Genomic DNA, 20,692 nt, shown 5'->3' on the forward strand with positions numbered 1-20,692 from the left:
GAGTCCAGACTGGCTCCAATGAAGTCTATTGACTGTATAGTTATAAGAATAGATTTTTCCACGTTGAGTCGGATGCCCAAGGAGTGGAAAAAAGATAGGGCCTCATTGGTTACCAACTGCACTCTGAGAAAGGAGCAATCCTTAAGGAGCTAGCTGTCCAGGTAATTTGGAAAGCATTCCTGGGTAGTCAGCACATCAGGAAGTACCAGCATCTCTACCATGGCCTCATGAGGAAGACTATTCTGAGGATGACAACTTCAAGATCTTAGTCCTGGAGGAATTTTTGTACTCCAATCCTCATACAGATCCCTGATGCCACTCACTCAAGATTGCTTCTTGGAAGGTTTCTCAGGACGCAACATAGTCTTCTTTGGCAGTGCTAGGATTGCGATACCAGAAAACGTAGACAACTCAGCAGTACCCATGCTATGACATGATGCCTCTTTTTTCTCAAGTCAAAATGGTGACTTTCCCCTTCTCTTGATCTCTCTTTCGACAGAATGGAGTATCTTCCTTTTAGACAGTCTGGAAGACTTTGAGGGTCCCCCAAGGCCTTTTCTTACCAAAGCCGGGATGGTCACCAGAGTTAAGAAAGACTGCAGACAGAGAAGGCCAAGTTGGAATGTAGGATCTGACCAGGCAAAGAAGAATGGGGTAGGGGAACTCCCCAAAAGAACAAAGTTGTCTTAAATAAATTATAAAGTGGAAAATAAAATAAAAATCACTATATAAATAAAATCTGAAATTTCACCATGTTGTAATTGTAGGGGTCCTGACCCAAAAAGGAGTTTGCTGGGGGAGTCGCAAGGTTATTGTAGGAGGGGGTTGAGGTATTGCTACCCTTACTTCTGTGCTGCCGCCCGCAGAAGTAAATCACAGAATATCAGGGTTGGAAGGGACCCCTGAAGGTCATCTAGTCCAACCCCCTGCTCGAAGCAGGACCAATTCCCAGTTAAATCATCCCAGCCAGGGCTTTGTCAAGCCTGACCTTAAAAACCTCTAAGGAAGGAGATTCTACCACCTCCCTAGGTAACGCATTCCAGTGTTTCACCACCCTCTTAGTGAAAAAGTTTTTCCTAATATCCAATCTAAATCTCCCCCACTGCAACTTGATGGCATGGTTTTGTATTACCACTCTTACTTCTGTGCTGCTGCCTGCAGAGCTGGTCCCTCAGTCAGCAGCTGCCACTTTCTGGCTACCCAGCTCTGCAGGCAGCAGCACAGAAGTAAGGGTGACAATATCACAACCCCCCCTAAAATTAACTTGCACACCCCCTGCAACTCCGTTTTGGGTCAGCACCCCCAATTTGAGAAACACTGGTTTCCCCCATTAAAATCTGTATAATATAGGGTAAAAAGCACACAAAAAAGACCAGATTTCACCAGGGGGCAGGCAGGGGGAGACCAGATTTCATGGTCCATGACACGTTTTTCATGGCCGTGAATTTGGTAGGGACTTAACTATATACTAAAGAAATAAAAACAAATAAGAAAAAAAACCCAGCAAGATAGGTAGCTAGGACGCAGACACAACACTCCATCTCAAGCACCTGCGGTTGAGAAGGAACTGGAGTGACAGCAGGACCACCCCTTCCTACATATTCATATGCAAGATCAGCAGCGTGCGTAGGATGCAGGCACAGACCCACGGACACTGCTGACAAAATCTCTGACAAAGAGTGTATGGGTGCACATGTGGAGCACACATAGCAATAACAACTGGAAGAAGCAGTAATATTCACTCATACTGTCAACCTGTATGAGATTTTCAAAATCACTTATAATTTTGTTATTTCTAAGCATTATTTCTTCAAAGCACATCAAATCTCTCTCACTTAAGTACTAGGATTTGCTAAAATGCTCACTGAAATAAATGGGAAATTTTCCAATGACTTCAATGAATTTTCAATCAATCAGGCTGTAAGTTTGAAATTTTACACCTAAGCCATTTTTAATTACCCAAGCACAGTGAGGCATATTAATTTTCTCAAAACATGGACATTTGTTTTTCAAGCTTTAGACAACTTCAGCTGAATATTTCTCCTTCAAACACATCCACTTTGGGCTGACAAATGTCCGAACAAAAGACAATTTTATTATAATAATAGATATAAGCACCTGGAAACAGGATCCAACAACTAAAGTGCTTTTAAAGCATATGTTTTAGAACTGTGTACCTAATACATGATGAATAATTTAATTTTGCCTCCATTTCAGTTGACCAAATTCTAAAATGTACTAATTAATCACAATTATTTATGAATTTCTATTCTATTATGTGTTCTACATGAATAGCTTTTGAACCTTTTCTCTACCCTCCTCATTTCCCTTCCCCAGAGCATCCCCCACCTAGAACAGCCCTGCCCCAGGGGCTTCTGTGACCAGCCCATCCTCTTCTTTTTCCTCAGGCTACCCTTGGCCCTTCTAGGCCAGAGCCCCCCTTCAGTCCATTGGCGGTAGAGAGACTGGGGGGAGGGGAATCCTCTTTGTCCTGCACTGAGGCAGGAGCAGGCCCTGCTGCAGTAGGAGTAGGCCTATGCCTTGGCTCCCTAGGCCAAGGGAGGGTTTTGTCTGACCAAGGCCCCTGCAGCTGGGAGGGCTGGGACAAAAGCCCTTTGCAAGGGGAAGGGGTCTCCCTCCTACCCACTCTGAGTGAAAGTGATATTTGAATCCATCCAGGACCTTGTGGAAGTTATGAAATTTGGCTCATTCCCTCTGCCCTGGGCAGCTCAGTGGCAGCTCAGTGAGTGGCCTGGGCTTAGGGAATTCCCGGCCTTTCCCAAGGAGAGATCCCCTACAGCCAATAAACAGACCTCACCCACCCTTTCTGTCACCCTACTATAGCCCCACTCCAATCCTCTGCCCCATAAATTACTCCCATTCCCATTCATTGTTCCCCAGAATAACCTCTTATCACAACAAATAAACCACTCACCTTCCCAAAAATATGGAAACCTCCCCAGCCATTTTATAAGATCAATTGAAAAGAGCTTGTGATTGATTTTTTTTTAAAAAAGGATTTGACAAGTAGTTTAAAAGATTTACTGAATTCTACAAATATTTGCTTTGATTTGTGTGGGTTACGTGGACATATATTTTTTAAAAATGCAAAACAGAAATGCCTTTTTAAAAAAAAAAAAAAAGATATTCTGCATTTAAATCATTGTCCTTTTTAGTTCATGGAGATTCTGGAGATGCAGCATCTTGATTTTTTTAACTCTCTCTTGAATATAGATTATAATGAAAGTCTCTGCAACCCAGGATTTCTGAATCACTTAAATGTCAGACCCATACCATTCTCCCCACCCTGCAGCCCCAGGCAAACCTACCCTTTTCTCCCCAAAATGAGCTGTAGGGTTCCCTGCAGTCCCCCACCCAATGCTCCCAATGAACCTCTTCTTCCAAACAGACTACAGATTCCCAGGGATTCTTCCTCCAAAGTCTCCCTTCAATTAATAAAATAGTTATACTCAACAGATATTACAGCCTCTCTATCATGCTCTAGTGTATCTGAATTAAAATATTGCATAATCTGGAACTTTTCCTTTCCACGATGCTACAAGTGCTAAAGATTTCTAGTTAGAAAAAAATCTATTCACCAGCATGTAAATTACTCAACTCTTGGGCCACACAAAAAAGTGTCAGTAAGGAGATGATGTCCTTCATTTATCTAAACAGATATTAACTTTAAAAATATATATCCCTTCCTAATGTACATTCTGCGTGTTGGACATGTAAAAATCCCATTTTAGCAGAGTTACGCACATCTAAATCACAACACAATCCCTGTATTTGTGTCTGCTGCATTTGACACAATTTGCCAGTAAATACCATAAAACATTCTAGAAGATGTAATTAAAAAGTTACTCTAAGATAAACCTTATAAGGAAAAACCCATAATAAGTAGAGTATTCTAACCATCCACTTACATGCTTTGATAGGTTGGGACTCTTTGAATCAACATCATACCTAAAAAAATTAAAGAAAAACAATTACTGCCAGGTGGCAGAGTTAAGGAAATGTAAAAACAGACATTTCAGTGTATTCGCATATACAAAAGAAATATACAGAATTGGTAATAAAGACATTTGAAAAGACACTTCAGTAGTAAATGAGATTCCCTCATTCCAGAAAAAATGGTTACTCACCTGTTCCATAAAAAAAAAAAAAAAAAAAAAAAAGTTACCTACCTTTCAAAACTGTTGTTCTTCTAGAGGTGTTGCATATGGCCATTCCATTCTAGGTGCATGTGTGCCCACGTGCGCAGTAGTGGAGATTTTTGCCTTAGCAGTATCCGGAGGGTCTACAGTAGCGCCTCGTTGAGTGCCATACTCATGCACCGGTATATCAGGCGCCACTGACCCTACACCCTCTCTGTTCCTTTTTGCTGGCAACTGCCTGCTTAGTTGTTCCCATTGTTAGGGAATTGTTCCCATTCTTAGTGAATTCCCCCAGGAGCATAAAACAGGCGTAAAGTTTTAATGCTCCTTTACTCCACTCTGGCAATGACAGTATGACCTTATAAATGCTTACTGTGCTTTAATGATTAGAATGTGCTCCATGAACGGTTCACTACTAACCTTTCTGGAGATGGTCAGTGGCGAATATAAATTGTGAATTTGATTACCCAGCCCTCACTTGCTCTTCAGTTGCCTATGATGTAATATTGACCATATAGCTGCATGTATTTGTTTACAAATAACTATAAATAAAGGGTCAAAGCTAGTTGCATTACTACTAGACAAAGATCATTTGTGGGATTTCCTCCCCACTCCCATTCTCCATCCATTGTATTGTAGTTGCCTTGCTCTTTTACAGATCAATATGAATCTTTCAGTGAGGGCTGTGTGTGCAGGAATATAACATTGCCAATGCACCTATTAATATTGTCTGAGAATTAGGTTATAGATCCTGTGATCAAATGAAGTAACAGGAAATTGCTGGGTGTTAGACCTGCGCAGCACCAGTTAGCATATATTGTGAATTACAAGATAAATTATGTTCCAAAAAATAAAATTGTATTCTTCTGTAACATGAACCAGGCAAATAAAAAATGAAGGGAGAAACAACTTGCGAAGGCAAAAGAGCAGCCATTTCCATTTTAGGTACACATACGCCAACCATGTCTTTCATAGATCAGCGTATGTGCAGCTGTGATGGTCTTTAATGTCTCCCAGAATGAAGTGGTAGGAGTAGAGGAGCAGCCACTGATGCCACGCGGAATGTTGGGGGGGTGGGGGGAAAGAAGGCGCGGCGGATAGGGAGGTCCACACATTGAGTTGTGTCTGGGTTGCAGAAGAAGGCGAGCATGGGATTCTTCGACCTACAGGTCTACCAGAGTCTACAGCATCTCAGTTTGTTGCCTGAGAACCCACATTATGTCTTGGTGCATCTCACTCTCCTTTTCCTGCTTGGACTCCCAGGCCTTTCTCTTCTCCATGCTGTCTGCAAGGATCATCCTCCAGGTCCTGGTCTCATTCTCTGATGCAACTCAGACTTGCAGCATCTCCTGAAACATGTCATCCTGAGTCCTTTTCTTTCTCCTCATTTGACACAGATGTTCCACAAGAGACCCTCAAGGCCACAATACCATCAGCTGCAGATATAGCACACAGAGGTACCACTATCAGTCTATTCACACCAGAAATTGAAACTTAGGATACTGAACTCAGTCCCCTTGATCCCAGAAAGTTGTAAGCACTACATTCTCACTTCTCCTTGGGATTGATACAGCACCGCACCAGCCGCGGCGAGTATGGCCCTCAGGAGTAAGAGGGGCGTTGGGAACACAAGTGGGGAAAAACTCACAGGCATAAGTGTGTATCTATATCTATATCTCTATATCTATATAGATAGATAGATATCTATATATATATTTGTGTGTGTGTGTGTGTGTGTGTGTGTGTGTGTGTGTGTGTGTGTGTGTGTGTGTGTGTGTGTACAGGGCAATGGAATGGAATACTGGCATTGTTTTCCACAGGTGGTGGTGGTGGTGATTTTAGCTGATCTCACTCCTGAGGGTAACAGAGGCAGAAAGAGGACAATGTCCCAATACCACCCAGGCCCGTATGTTGCTGGCTTGTGTATTGCAATGGTGCCTGCTGAAGTAATCCCTGAGTGGCGTAGGAAAGTGTCCTACCATGGCAGAAGAAATAAGGCAGCCCTCCCCAAAATGCCTTTGGCAAAGGATTGCAGAATAACTTCATGAAAGTTTCATCTCTCTATGAAGGATTCACGAGACATTCTGGTGCACATAAACAAACTGCTCCATGTGGTCCCCCTTGCCTAGAAGTGAATAAAAAGCAGATAGCAACTCTACCTCTCTTGGTCAATTCACTAGCTCTTCTAGCACAAGCAAAAAAACAAACAAACAAAAAAAAAAAACAACAACTTTGTTCTTCTACTTTGGGGGTTCCATCCCTGTAATTTCAAAGCAAACTGCATACTTACCAGAAGTTCCGTCTCCTGCATCAGGCTCACCCATGCTGGACCCTCGGGACTTGCTGGACTGCGGCGGAGTCAAAAATATGTGCTGGCTTGCTGCGCAGCTGGATCCCCTGATCACTTGCCCCCCTACTATTCCTCTTCCTCATCCGCCTCCTTGTCCTCTCTATTCACAGCAGGGGCCTGTGACTCCGGCTCCTCCAAAGCATCCACTGGACTCTTAGGGAGTAGTCTCTGCCGCTGCTCTTTGTAGAAGCAGCAGATCTGCAGCTCCGCATCAGATCAATTGTTGGCCTCCCTGGCCTTTTGGTACACCTGCTGCAGCTCCTTGGCTTTCATGCAGCACTGCTGCTGGTCCCTGTTGTAGCCCTCATACTCCAAGCAATCTGCTCATAGAGATCAATGTTTCTACAGCTGGATCGGAGCTGTGCCTTCAAAGCCTCTTCACCCACAAACCCAACACCTCCAGTGTACTGCAGACAGGAGCACATCTGCAGCGTGTACCCGGCATGGTCAGCTGGGCGGTTGCACATAGCAGTTGAGAGCTCCTAAGTTTGCTCACAAAGCTGAGAGCCCAGGAAAAGGAATTTCAAAAATTCATGGGGCTTTACAGGGAGGGGTCGCTCCCTGTCTACATGTTCCCTGAGCAGCGGAGTTCACAACAGTGACCAGAGCAATCATTGTAGAGCATTATGGGACAACTCCTGGAAGTCTAACAGTCAACATAAGTAACACAGTGTCTACACTGACACTGTGTCGACCTAACTAAATTGACCTTGATTCTATGCCGCTTGGGGATGTGGTATTAAGTCAGAGTAGCAGGGCAGTTATGCCAGAGGGACCAAAATGTAAAAGTGTAGAGCATCCACAGTCAAGAACATAAGAACTGCCATACTGGGTTGGACCAAAGGTCCATTTAGTCCAGTATCCTGTCTTCCGATAGCGGCCAATGCCATGTGCCCCAGAGGGAATGAACAGAACAGGTAATCATCAAGTAATCCATCCTGTCGCCCATTTCCAGCTTCTGGCAAACAGAGGCTAGGGATACCATCCCTGCCAATCCTGGCTAATAAGCATTGATGAACCTATCCTCAATGAATTTAGCTAGGTCAACATAAGCTACTTTGTGTAGACCTAACGGTGTAACATAGACACGGCCTAACTATTTGGCATTCAACAAGACCCGTACATCAATAAAATATGAGAAGTCATTACTATTGTTGGTTAGCAGGTGCCTTTGATATGATTTATGGCCGTAAGTGGTGTTCAGATTCTCATGTAATCATAGCTTTTCTATGTTCAAACTCCAGGTAACAGACTTAAATTATGTTGGTAATGTTCCAAGTGGCTTTAGCATGCTGACTACTCCTCTGATAAGGTGTTCCTTCTGTGCATGCCTGGACCCGTTAAGGTCACCCAGCAAACTGACAATCCTAGATGGTATTAACTTCACTGGCCACAACCTGTATCTGAACACTTGTCAGCACAGGCTACATAAAAGATAGGTGAAGAGATTACCAAAGATGCATGCTAACTATTCAAAATGTTTTTTCTGGCAAGTATCAATGGCCAAAACTAGGAGTTTTTTGGTTTAATACCAAAGACATGACAAATGTATTATAAGAAAATAAGTAAACTTTCCAATACTTTAGAATTAAATGCCTTTCAGGAAAAGTTTATTAGGAATCATGACACATTCAGAATAATTTCTAGCAACCAATACTCTTTTACAAACTCTCTTTTCATTCCACATCATTTTCACTTTTGTCAGAAATTCTATTCTTCCATTTCTCAATCTTATAAAGGTTTATTATAATGAAACCTTTGTTCATTATCAAGGAATAACCAAGATGATGAAATGTCTTCCAAAACCAAGGCACTGCAAACATGATGCCTTAAAAATGGAATGATTAAATATGAATTTGATTTAGAGTCACAGTAAAAAAAGATCATTAGTTTTAGTGTCTAATCTACTTAGACTGAGTTTTTTTGGAGCAGAGACCATGTGTTTGTTCAGCATCTAGCACATTTGGGCTCCCAATTCCTGATTAGGGCCTCTAGGCAACAATACAAGACAGCTATTAATAATAAAAAAAATTATTAAACTAGTATTGACAATGAACAATTATGCTACACTATAGGTTTATGGTATAGTCATTATAAAGTAGCATATGATCAATTATTTTATTAACCAGCTGTATGGTTAACTCAGATTTAAGCATCACTGAAATACTGATGACTCACTATCAGTACTTCTTAAGTAAATAAGTTTGCATCTGTTGATTTCTGACAACAGGGTCTGCTTCTATCCCATAATATTTTAACATAAGCATTCATCTTCTCTTCCATTCCAGAGATACACAAGAGTCTTCACCAGTATCACCTCTCAAAGGCTTCAAACTTCTTATGGAGTAGCATTAATTTCCCACAAGTCACATCCATAAATTGCTATGGAATTAAGTTTTTCACCAGCTGAACCTTCATACATTTCAAGATGCCACTGTTTTTCCAAACTTTTGTAAAGGAAGCCATGACTCTACTCTACTTCTGATTTCTTTAGAACAGCATCCATGGTTGGATATGTATAATTCCAGACAACTGAATTCACCTGTTGCCTCTACAACTGGACTATTGATTGTAATGTCCACTTGCATCCTGTTTTTGTTAATCATGTCAACATGCATGCCCTTCACTTTTGCTTCATTCATTCAGGGATAGTCCACATTCCTCACGAACTGTTTTTACAGGCTACATGTGTTGCATTGCATTGGTTGTTGTAGAAAAGAGCACCATATCATCAGAGTATCTGGAGTTGATTAAAAAGGTGTCCACCAATGGAAATTCCAGCTCTTTCTAGTCGGACAAAACCTTTCAGGCCTTGTCTCATAGTGAATTTCTGCATGAACATTGAAAAGGCCTGGAGACAGATATACCTTTGTCTCAAACCCTGACCACTGGAAAAATAATTTAGGTCACCTGCTGCTATTCACTCTGTGGTCTGTTGTAGATGGTAGAGACTTGTGATGAGTTCAAGGAGGTGCTTTGGGATCCCCATGTTTGCCAGAATCCTACAAAGACTGTCATATTATGTCAGACTGTACTGACACTTCTGTATAGTCAGTGAATCACACGATCAATGGGTGATTATACTCCCTACATTTTTCAATGATGTGATGGATATTCGCAATTTGATCACATGTACCTTCTTCTCTGAAGCCAACTAGCTGTGGTGCTAGTTCTGCTAAAACATTCACTTCATGAGATTCTGAATTATGTAGAGCAGAATGTCACATGCACCATCAGGGAGAGAACACAATTGTTACTACACTCTACTATGTCTGCTTTGTTTGGTAGAGGCAAAAGGATTCCTTTTGTCTAGTAATCCACCAATTTCTCATCAGCCCTACATCGCTGTTTGATCAACAACTATCATGGCAGAACAGCAGCAAATTTTATATATATGTTTAACCAAATAATCCAAACATAACATTATTTTTGGATGTAAAAATGGTAACATTGCAGAGTTAGCCATATAAGTTAGGAAATTCCAGAAGTAAGATTGCTCACACAACCTTAATTTGTCCCCCTTGTGCATACACATTATGATACAGTCTTTAATTATATGATCACATACTTTTTTCTTACAAGACACTTACCAGCTCCTGCCCCCTTCCCGCTCAGCTCCTATCCTCCCTCCCCGCTCCAGCTCCTGCCTCCCCTTCCCTCCCCTCCTATCTATCCATCTTACCTAGTTGCCATCTCTGTCACAGTCTTCTCTTATCCAGCCCATCACCTGGTTCCTGTTCCCCTAATCCTGTGCATCCTTTCACCAGCTCCAGTCCCCTTCCCACTCTCTAGCTCCTACAACCCCTTTCTCTTGCATCCCTCTACTTTCAAATGGGATGCTTCTTCTGTCCACTTCATGTGGCCAGGGCACCAGCATGGGAGGCAAAGCCACAGGAGAGACCACCTCCCTACTCTCAGTTCCTGTGACTAGCACCACCGTGGCTCCACAAGCTACCAGGAGAAGCAATTTTAGGGAAACACCCGCTCAGTCACAAGATGGAGAATGCTCAGTTGCAATCTGAGGATGGTGCATGCGCAATCTGGTGCGCATGTAGGAGTTATGATATGATGCCCAAAGTAGATAGAATTTGGCTACTAAAATTCTCTGAAGATTCCAATCAGTCCTTAATGAGCATGTGTAAATTGCAGTTTTTATGACAAATTTGGGAGATTTTCATGGGGAAGGCAAAACACAGTCCTGATATCAGGTCATCCCTCCTGACATATTTCAAATCCCTGGTCCAGATTATGGCGGCATTAGAGCTTCCCAGCAAAATGGTTGGAAGAATTTTTTTTAAAAAACATAGGCTAATTAAAATTTTCCCCTGATCTCTTCCTGAGAAACTGCTAAACTGTTTTAACTGAAACTTCCCACAAAAGGCAGACAGCCAGCATGGAAAATTCCATCCCAAACAGTTAAAAAGTGATAAGCAACTAAAACCAGGATCTTTAATGGAAAGTGCTAGTCAACCTTAACTCTATATCAGCTCTGTCTATAATTGCTGAATTTTACGAATTAGCAAATAAACAGTTACACAGAAAAAAATACAGTAAAAAGAGCAAGATACATCAAGAAAACCCCCTCTCAAACCTCAAAGACCAGGTGCCCAGCCCATCTGGGACAGGGATAGTCTTTTTGTTCTGGGTTTGTATGACGACTAGCACAATGGGTTCCCGGTCCATGACTGGGATGCCTAGGTGCTATGCTAATATAAATAAATAAAAACAAGTTGTTCCCCATTTAGGGACTTCCAATACCAATGGAATGTGAGCCCTTGCAGAAGCCCCAGTTTATTGTCAACTTTTCTTTTTTGTAGGGACAGCACATGGAGTTTTGAAATTAAGTGTAAAAATACTACTAAAATCAGAGCAGCTATTAAAGGAACAAAAACATTGAAGAGCTTAAATCAACAGTATGTTAAAATAATTGAATTTGTTCATTCTACTATAAAGACATAATGATTCAGTGGTGTCATATTAACTGGCTAGAAATGCCTGTGAGAAATTAACAAATAGGAAGGGAAGAATATCCCAGCAGGCAACGTGTGTAGAAGCCCTAGTCCAAAATTAAAAATGGAAAGTTTTAGTCTAATTAATAGGAACCACTGTAGGATAGTGAATAAAACTGGACAGCTGAATAATTGAATAACCTGCCAACAGAGGTCGTAAAATTACTTTAATTGAGGCTCTTCAGAGAAAAGGAGAGAATTTAATTAGGATTCTATTGGCTACATGGGAATGTACTGAAGTGATACAAAGACAATCAAGAATTTATTTTCATATAGTCACCTGAATTCCCTTGTTACCTTTAAAGTTTTGTAAACCAGTTATTTTATTTAATCCTGTGCATCTTCCATTAATTTTGTTATGTATAAAGTTAATGATATTTATATTGAGAGAGTTATATTACTTTCTGTAAAATGAAAGCATAAATTTTATATATTAAATGTTTTACAGAGTAAACCAGATTGCCTACAGAAGATCGTTTTAACTCATAAAAATTGGAAGTAAGGCTCTCCATTTTGCTCCATTAGAGACTGTAAGCAAACACTGTTTGCAAGGGCAAACCCAACCTCATTTCCTGACCATAAAGGGCCCCTTAGCAGCAGTATTGGCAAGGGACAGGGAATCTACTGCTGCAAAGATTATTTTGTCCCCCATTCAGCTGGAGACTGTATTAGGCCCAAAGTGGCCATTTCAGAAACTGTGGCGACTTAAACCTAGTGAAGCTCTACAGCTATTCCATCATTTAGGAGGAGGATTTCTATGCACACCCTGCTCCACTGCCAGGAGCCTGAACTCAGTTACTTGAGGCAGACAGTGAACTAAGGTTTTGGCCCTCAGTTATACCTGTGTAATTTTAAAAGGACTAACTGCAATGGAGTCAGTATATTTACTGATTTACACTGGTGTAACAACATAATTTGCCCAGCACATGCAATTATATAGAATTTCTTTTTAAAGAAAAACATATCAAATGTCAAAATATTGTGAAGTTTCTCACTTAAATATATTTAATTTTAGATGCATTGTATAAGGATCAAGTTTTGACAATGGATTTATATCTGTGTACTTCAGAGAAAGGCAGAAAGGTAAGACCCTTAAACTTCCTTTCACACAAAAGTTAGCTACACAGAATTACTGGTGTGTTACAAATCAGCAAAATAAAATCAGAGTTAAATCTAACACTTCATTCTTTTCCAGTGTACGGGAGTCTTAAAATTCCACCTGTCCTGCATGGTAGAAATGATTTATTTCTTTTACTGCTCTTCTTTTTAATGAAAGAATTCATCCTGCAGAGCAATTGGAAGTTTTCTTATTCAGGACTGTAGGCCCAATAAAATAGAATTGTTACATTTAGCTGAGACCATGATATTTAGGAACAAAATGATAAATATTAAGGACTGAGCAACTGCCTGAACTTTGAATTTCCTCTGAATGGCTATCAGATATAATGTTTAAAAAAATGTAACCAGTTATATTTTAAAATCAACATTTTAAACTAAATGTAAGAAAAATAACTGAAAAGTGACTTCCGAAAGTGTCTTTACGTCAATATGGCAAATGACGTGCCTAGATTGTACTTAGACACAAGTTTGTGGAAGAGAGGTGATGCAAAGCGATACAACCCCAAAGGGAGCCCTAGGAGGAATTGCACTTGCCAAGGACAAAGTGTCATGTAAATAGTAAATGCAGACACTAACTTATTGACTGAAGTTTTAAAAACTTATATTAGATGTGCTGTGTTTGTCTACTACAGCTAAAATAATAGGAACTGAAATGTCCATTACCTAATAGCCCCACCAGAAATGTCTGCCCCTCAGCATTCTTGCCAGAAAGATTTGTCCTGACTCTTTACAGGGACATGAGCTGGAGCTCCCATCTTTTTAAGTTTACCAACAATAAAAATAAATAGCAGAAATCTTAGTTGTGACTCCAATAGTTTTTCCACTTGCTAGTGGTCTTTGACAAACAAAATAGCTGGTTAAAACTGAACCCAAGCAAGACTGAAGTTATGCAATGGGCAGAGGAATGCACTTCGAAGAGTTTGCAGCCACAGTGAAGACTCCTTTGGTTGAAAGTACATTACTTCTGTATTGACCTATTCAGGGTATTCCTGAACTATGAACTGGATTCTTCATGGACACTAAGCTTTCACATAGTAGCATCAGAGAGGGACACTTTCCATTATTTCTGACTGGCTAGAAAACTCCATCCCATCCAGCGGGACCTCAGTTATACACATTTTCATCACCTCCCAGATGGACTATCGCAATGCAATGTAATATAGCTGGCCATGAAGCTAACAGCAACTAGTAAAGATCCTTGTAGCATACACCCTCAGCAACACAGGCTACCAGGAGCACCCCTCACCTCTCCTCAAATCTGTAGACCAGCTTCCAAAGGAATAGCAAGTCAAGCCTAGTGTCTCTATCTTTATCTTACAGAAGCTCAATGATTTCAGCCTACTATAATTGAAAGACTGCCTAAAGCTCTCGGATGAAAAATTCCACTCCTCAAGCACCATGGAACTTTCTACCATAAGGGTAAAGCTCAACTGGGCAGGCCATTGTTGGGTACCAGTTCAAGATTGTAGAATGAACTCTTACAGGGAGTAAGGATCATCACAAATCTCACTAACTTCTTTTCCAAGTGCAGGATGAGCTTCTTCAACCTTGCATTTGCTAATATAAGGCACATAGTCTGTGAATAAACAGAATTAAAATAAAAACAAATCCTACCAAACCAAAACCTTCCAAATCACGCACACGCACACTCCCCGCCCTCCCCAGGGAGAGGAGGAGAGAAAGAATCAACCACACGACATGTCAACCATGTCAACCACACGACATGTCACTTAACTCACAATTCATAGGTGCTCAGATAGTACAGTGATTAGGACAGGAAAACCTATAGAGAACAGAACAGAAAGTATTTACAATGACAGTTTTAAATTTATTTACCTCAGCTTGTCGGAGAACAAGATGCTACACAAAATGTCTGCAAACATGCACTCAGGAAATTATTTGCTATGCTTAAAATCCAACAATTTTACTGACACTACAAATTTATGAACAATTCAATATATTCGGATATAGCCATAGATGACATTCTATAGATAAACTATCTACCTTGAGACATACAAAAAACAAACAAAAAAAACCCCATTAAGTTATCTAGTTTGCAAAGTCAAGCATTCGAAACTTAGGAAATGGCAGTTTTACTGTTGCCTGGCCCACCTTAATTCTACCTCCTTGTGCATTTAACTAACGAATTGAAAGAATCAGAGGTCCTGTGGAACAAAAAACCAGCATATTATTGTGTAAATTAAAATTAATTCTGCCACCTTGTATGTATGCATTTTGATAAAGTGGGACAGACAACTGTCATTTTGGCATTTCCTAACTCTCATGTGCTTGACTTTGCAAACTAAATCATTTTTAATTTAGTTTCTTAGTATGTAATTTCCTTTTTTTTTTTTAATAAAAGGAAACAATGTAAAAACAAGTTATATTATTTAACACACACACTATGGTCTGAACACTCATTCTTCAGCACAAACTGCTACCACTTGAGCTACACAAGTAAGCACATTAGCTGCCAGCAGCAGAACGCTATTATCTGTGCTATTATCCTTGGCCGGGGGGGCGGGGGGGAGCAGAATGAGTTGCTTGTGCCACATGCTTGATTAAGAGGGTGGTCAAGGGGAACCCAACTTGGTGCTCATTTTCTCTCTCCTTCTACCTCCATGAGATGCAAATGGGACACAGATCTCTCTTCCAGGTCTGGCGTGTGTGGGTGTGTGTCAGGGATGGGGGTGCTGAGGTCCAGCTCAGCTTGGCTCTCCACACCACACCTTTACAGCAGCTCAGCATTGCAGCATGTGCTCCTTCAGCTTCTGTTATGATGGTTATGGCATGGGCCAAAATCTTAATGTTTGTGTTCAATTATTATTTTGCATGCTGCCAAAAATAGGTGTACAGCATTTTTAACCATTTATAACATGACTAAATCTGAATGGAATTTCATAGGGCAAAGAAAAACATTTCTGTAGACTGAAGGTTTTCTCCTTGCTGAACTTCAAAAGGCTACTGAAAATAGTGGAGGTGTTTGTATGTCTCATAAAAAGGTCACAAGAAACTTTTAATAGAAAGCGTTAGGCAATCTATAGGGATCACAACCAGCTCCTTCTATATCATGTCTTCTATAGAAAACTCTTAACATTTCTTACAGTAATAAAAACTAAAATTCAATTAGCTTTATAGTCTTTGAAATTATGAGGCAATTTTACTAGTCTTCCACTTCATGAGATCCCTTCTTTTGTTCACATTTGTGCTCGGAGATAGAAGAGAAAGAGAGGCCATATTTAGACAAAATTTAGAATCATCTTCTGCATTTTATATATCAGTATCTGCAACAGTTTCTCCCAAGATATTTTGGGATTCACACAGAGTATTATTTATTATATTTTTTATTAATCTCATAGACAAATATATTCAGTAGCAAAGTACAGGAAAGGTAATAATTTAAAATACTCTGAGTTTTTGAAGGAATAAATTAATTTTTCTTGTCTAATACATAATTTCCACGTCCAGCCTTTGACTGATCTTCCATGACCTTTCTGCCACCTTCAGTGTAGGTCTAATTATCCTCAGGATCAGTCATGATTCTACGAAGTCCCCATATGTGACAGTATGGCACCAGTGTGAGCAAGGTAGAAGCAGCCTGGCCCAATAGATGGCATACTGAATTGGGAATCAAACCTAGGGAATTGAAATTTGGCTCTGCTACTAATTTACCGTGTCATCTTGGGCAAATTCATTCTCTCTCTCTCCCCTATGTTTTGCCATTTATAAAATAGAGATAATAATGCTCACCTACTTTATGAAGAACTTTGAGGTATACAAAGGAAGTTATTATTATGGATTATTACTACTACTTCTATGTAGACAGCATCTGGCTTAGTTCATCAAGAATATCAGAAGGCCCTATTCTTTCCCATAGAATTTGTACCTATAGGTAGCACAAGAAGACATCTTCTTGGATGTGTTTATTCTGTAAATGGCTTAACCCTCAGATTATATGTAGGAGGATAAAAACTACAGAAAAAAATAGGAAGGACAGAAGGTGGCTATTATTTGGAACAATCTCAAATTTCACTCACTTCTTAAATAATTATCTCCAACTTAAAATGCCGAGCCAGTATTATCAGATGTACACTTGTAACTGTAGGTGGAGTCATGTCTTATTTTGATTTAAAAAAAACCCTAGATCTGCAATTAATGTGTGATAATTTACACTTGGAGTGTTTGCTTCACACCTTGTTTGCGAATATGCCACAAGTACATTTGCCATTTCATAACAATTTAATGAACTTTTAAGTTTTTCAAAACTCTGATCTTATAAAAGATTTTATAAAAAACAAAGCAATACTTTTAACCACTAGACATCCACTCATTCCTCACAGTCGCTCCTAATGGCTTACCATTTTACATAATTATTCCATTTTGTAAATATAAATCACCACATTCATCCAAATTAATCTACTTCACATTGAAGATGTCACTTCTTCCCAAGTAAACCACTGGTTGCCTTCACAAAACATCAGTGCATTTTCACAGTGCTAATGACATTAGAATCAAAGGTGTGTTGATTAACTTACAAATCAAACCGCAGGTTCTCTCTTTCTTCAAAGAAGTAGTCCATGATGAATTTTCTTACAAAATCTGGATTTAAAGTATTGTCAATTACTTCTGTTCTTCCAAACTGTAAAAGAAAAGTAATAGCTTATGGCAAGCATAAGATCCTGTTGTAAGAAGTTACATATCTATATCACAGCATATAGATCCAGGAACAGAAACGTGCAAGGGACATGAAGTAGGATGCACCAAAGGTCTCTCCTGGAACAGCGATTTTGCAAGGAGAGGATCATGTCCACATGAAAACACCCAGGAAAGCAAGAAAAGACTACCAGAAGTCCACCCTTTCCAGCATGAACAGCAGCATGTGCCCATCCCCATTTTATAGACTGAAAATTTCAAAAGACAGCACTTCCTTCATAGAATCATAGAATATCAGGGTTGGAAGGGACCTCAGGAGGTCATCTAGTCCAACCCCCTGCTCAAAGCAGGACCTACCCCCAATTAAATCATCCCAGCCAGGGCTTTGTCAAGCCTGATCTTAAAAACTTCTAAGGAAGGAGATTCCACCACCTCCCTAGGTAACGCATTCCAGTGTTTCACTACCCTCCTAGTGAAAAAGTTTTTCCTAATATCCAACCTAAACCTCCCCCACTGCAACTTGAGACCATTACTCCTTGTCCTGTCCTCTTCTACCACTGAGAATAGTCTAGAACCATCCTCTCTGGAACCACCTCTCAGGTAGTTGAAAGCAGCTATCAAATCCCCCCTCATTCTTCTCTTCTGCAGGCTAAACAAGCCCAGCTCCCTCAGCCTCTCCTCATAAGTCATGTGTTCCAGACCCCTAATCATTTTTGTTGCCCTTCGCTGGACTCTCACCAATTTATCCACATCCTTCTTGTAGTGTGGGGCCCAAAATAGGACACAGTACTCCAGATGAGGCCTCACCAATGTCGAATAGAGGGGGACAATCACGTCCCTCGATCTGCTCACTATGCCCCTACTTATACATCCCAAAATGCCATTGGCCTTCTTGGCAACAAGGGCACACTGCTGACTCATATCCAGCTTCTCGTCCACTGTCACCCCTAGGTCCTTTTCCGCAGAACTGCTGCCTAGCCATTCGGTCCCTAGTCTGTAGCGGTGCATTGGGTTCTTCCGTCCTAAGTGCAGGACCCTGCACTTATCCTTATTGAACCTCATCAGATTTCTTTTGGCCCAATCCTCCAATTTGTCTAGGTCCCTCTGTATCCTATCCCTGCCCTCCAGCGTATCTTCCACTCCTCCCAGTTTAGTATCATCCGCAAATTTGCTGAGAATGCAATCCACACCATCCTCCAGATCATTTATGAAGATATTGAACAAAACCGGTCCCATATCAGTCAAGACATTAAAGCTACAAACAAACAGTTTTCCCCTCAAATTTAGGAAAACTACTCCCCACCATAAACATTAGTTATATTTACTCTTCCCAATTTGAATGCTATAGTTCCTAGAAATCAAATACTCATAGCAGGATAGGATTGGAAGGGACCTCAAGAGGTCATATAGTTCTCCGCTCCCCTCCCCCGCCCCGCACTTCCCTCCACTCCACCCTCTTGGGGACTGACAGGTATTTGTTTAACCTGTTCTTTAAAACGTCCAAGGACAGGGATTGCACAACCTCCCTAAGTAATCTCTTCCAGTGTTTTACTATCCTTATAGTAATAAAGTTTCTCCTGATATCGGACTTAAATCACCCTTGCTGCAACTAAACAGATGACTTCTTGTCCTACCCTCAATGGACATGAGAGAAAGTGTACACTCACCCTGTGCAGTAACTGAGTCTTTGAGATGTGTCGCTATGGATGCTCCACTACAAATGCACTTAGGCACTCTGCACCTTTGATCATAGATTTCTCATAGCAGCACCTATTCTGCCCACACATGCATATTACTCAGTCTTATGGGCCATACTGTTATATAAGCACTGAGTGCGTGAACTGCTTTCAGTTCCTTCTCTACCATGAAGCTCCATAGCAGAGAACTCCAAAGCAGAAGGGAATGAGGGCGCGTGGCGGAGCACCCCCAGGGGGACACATTTTGAAGAACGATAGTTACTGCTTGGTGTAAGTAACCATTTCTTCTTCTTTGAGTTGTGTCCCTATGGTGCTCCACTCCAGATGGCTATCAAGTAAAAGTAAGGAGGAGGGAGCTTCGAAATCAAGTCCAGTACTGAAGAAAGTACAGCCGAATCATGAGTTATTGCATAATGCTCACCAAAAGGTATGTATAGAGGCCCAAGGAGGATTTTTGAAGTATTCAGTTGTAGGCCCAATTTGAGAAAGAGATCTATGGCTTCACAAGTTGCCTGTGAAGTAAGGTCCAGGAAGCAACCTTTCAGAAGCCAATCATTTAGCGGAGGTGTGCTGCTACTACTGATGACCTTTGAAAAGGTCTTTGGGGCAGATCATAAGCCAAAAGGGAGCACCCTGAACTGAAAATGGGCCTGAACGACAGTAAAACATAGGAATCTTTTGTGGGATGTGTGGATTGCTATATGGAAATATGCATCAGAAATTCGACTGTACAGTCAGCAAACAATTTAGTGTCATCAAAAGGAAAGTCTTCAACTGTATCTGGATATCTTTTGGAAATCCTGAGATCTGAATCCAAGAGGCCCTCTTCATAACTACCACCATAGAAATCAAAGGAGTGGCAGCAGCGGCAGCAGCCAGGGAGGTCTGAAGAGATGTTCTGGCAAGCAGCTGGCCTTTGCAATAATTGCCTGGAATTGCTCTCTGTGTTCCAATGGTAGATGTTCAATAAGGGAGTTCAGCTTGGTATAATCTGTACAGTTGTACTTGGCCATTAATGCCTGGTAGTTGGTGATTCTAAATTATAAAGTTGCTGACAAATATGATTTTATACCCAATAGGTCAAGGTGTTTATGATCTTTACCATAGGGAACAGCATTAGTGTGGTACTGCCTTCCATGTTCGTTAACCACCTTGACCACCAAGGACTAAGGATAGGGATGAGAAAATAAAAATTTTGAGTCCTTAGAGGGGACATAGTATTTTTTTTGTCTGTTCTCTCGAACATGGGTAAAATTGAGGCCAGGTGTGCCACATAATGAGGCCCTGAAAAAGCCAACAAGAAAGGCAATGTGAGCAGATCAAGCTGTATGAAGAATGTCAAGCAGCTTCTGATGTGATTCTTTAACCTATTGAAGAAGAATTTGCAAAGAATCCGTGACCATCTTGATAAAGGTCCTGGAACTGTTTAAAATAGTCAGCCAGGGATCGTGGAGTGGCATGACCACTTCATCGGGGCATAGAGAAAAGATGCTGGCTAGTGGAGAGATCTCTTCATCAGCCCCTAGTTTCCTGTTCCTCAAAAGGTTTCTTCCTGAGGTTCTGGTCTATTGGAGAGAGGGCGATGAAAGTTGTCTACCTCTGACAGATGGCGTTCGAGGCCCTAAAGAATTGCCGATGACAAGCCACCTAGGTGTCCTGACTTCCAGTATAGCTGAGGGGCTGGTGAATATTACATGGGTGGAG

General features: G+C 40.9%; 1 protein-coding gene across 12 annotated transcripts in view; it reads right to left on the reverse strand.

Moving 5' to 3' along the window:
• CPNE8 (copine 8) overlaps positions 1–20,692 on the reverse strand; it is a 296,005-nt gene that overhangs the window by 223,401 nt on the left and 51,912 nt on the right. For 11 of the 12 annotated variants that reach the window (XR_012156821.2, XM_073328405.1, XM_073328394.2 and 8 more), the window contains 2 exons: positions 17,174–17,277; positions 3,930–3,969 (listed from right to left, as the gene is read on the reverse strand). Coding sequence is in view for 11 of the 12 variants with exons in the window: in XM_073328405.1 (XP_073184506.1) it covers positions 3,930–3,969; positions 17,174–17,277 (144 nt within the window). In the remaining variant the exon portion in view is untranslated. Of the gene's footprint in view, positions 1–3,929; positions 3,970–14,120; positions 14,215–14,377; positions 14,422–17,173; positions 17,278–20,692 lie in introns of those variants that run through there. The other variant, XM_073328397.1, reaches the window with a different exon arrangement.

This window comes from Lepidochelys kempii, chromosome 1 (assembly GCF_965140285.1).
Source record: "Lepidochelys kempii isolate rLepKem1 chromosome 1, rLepKem1.hap1, whole genome shotgun sequence".
NCBI classification, from domain to species: Eukaryota; Metazoa; Chordata; order Testudines; family Cheloniidae; genus Lepidochelys; species Lepidochelys kempii.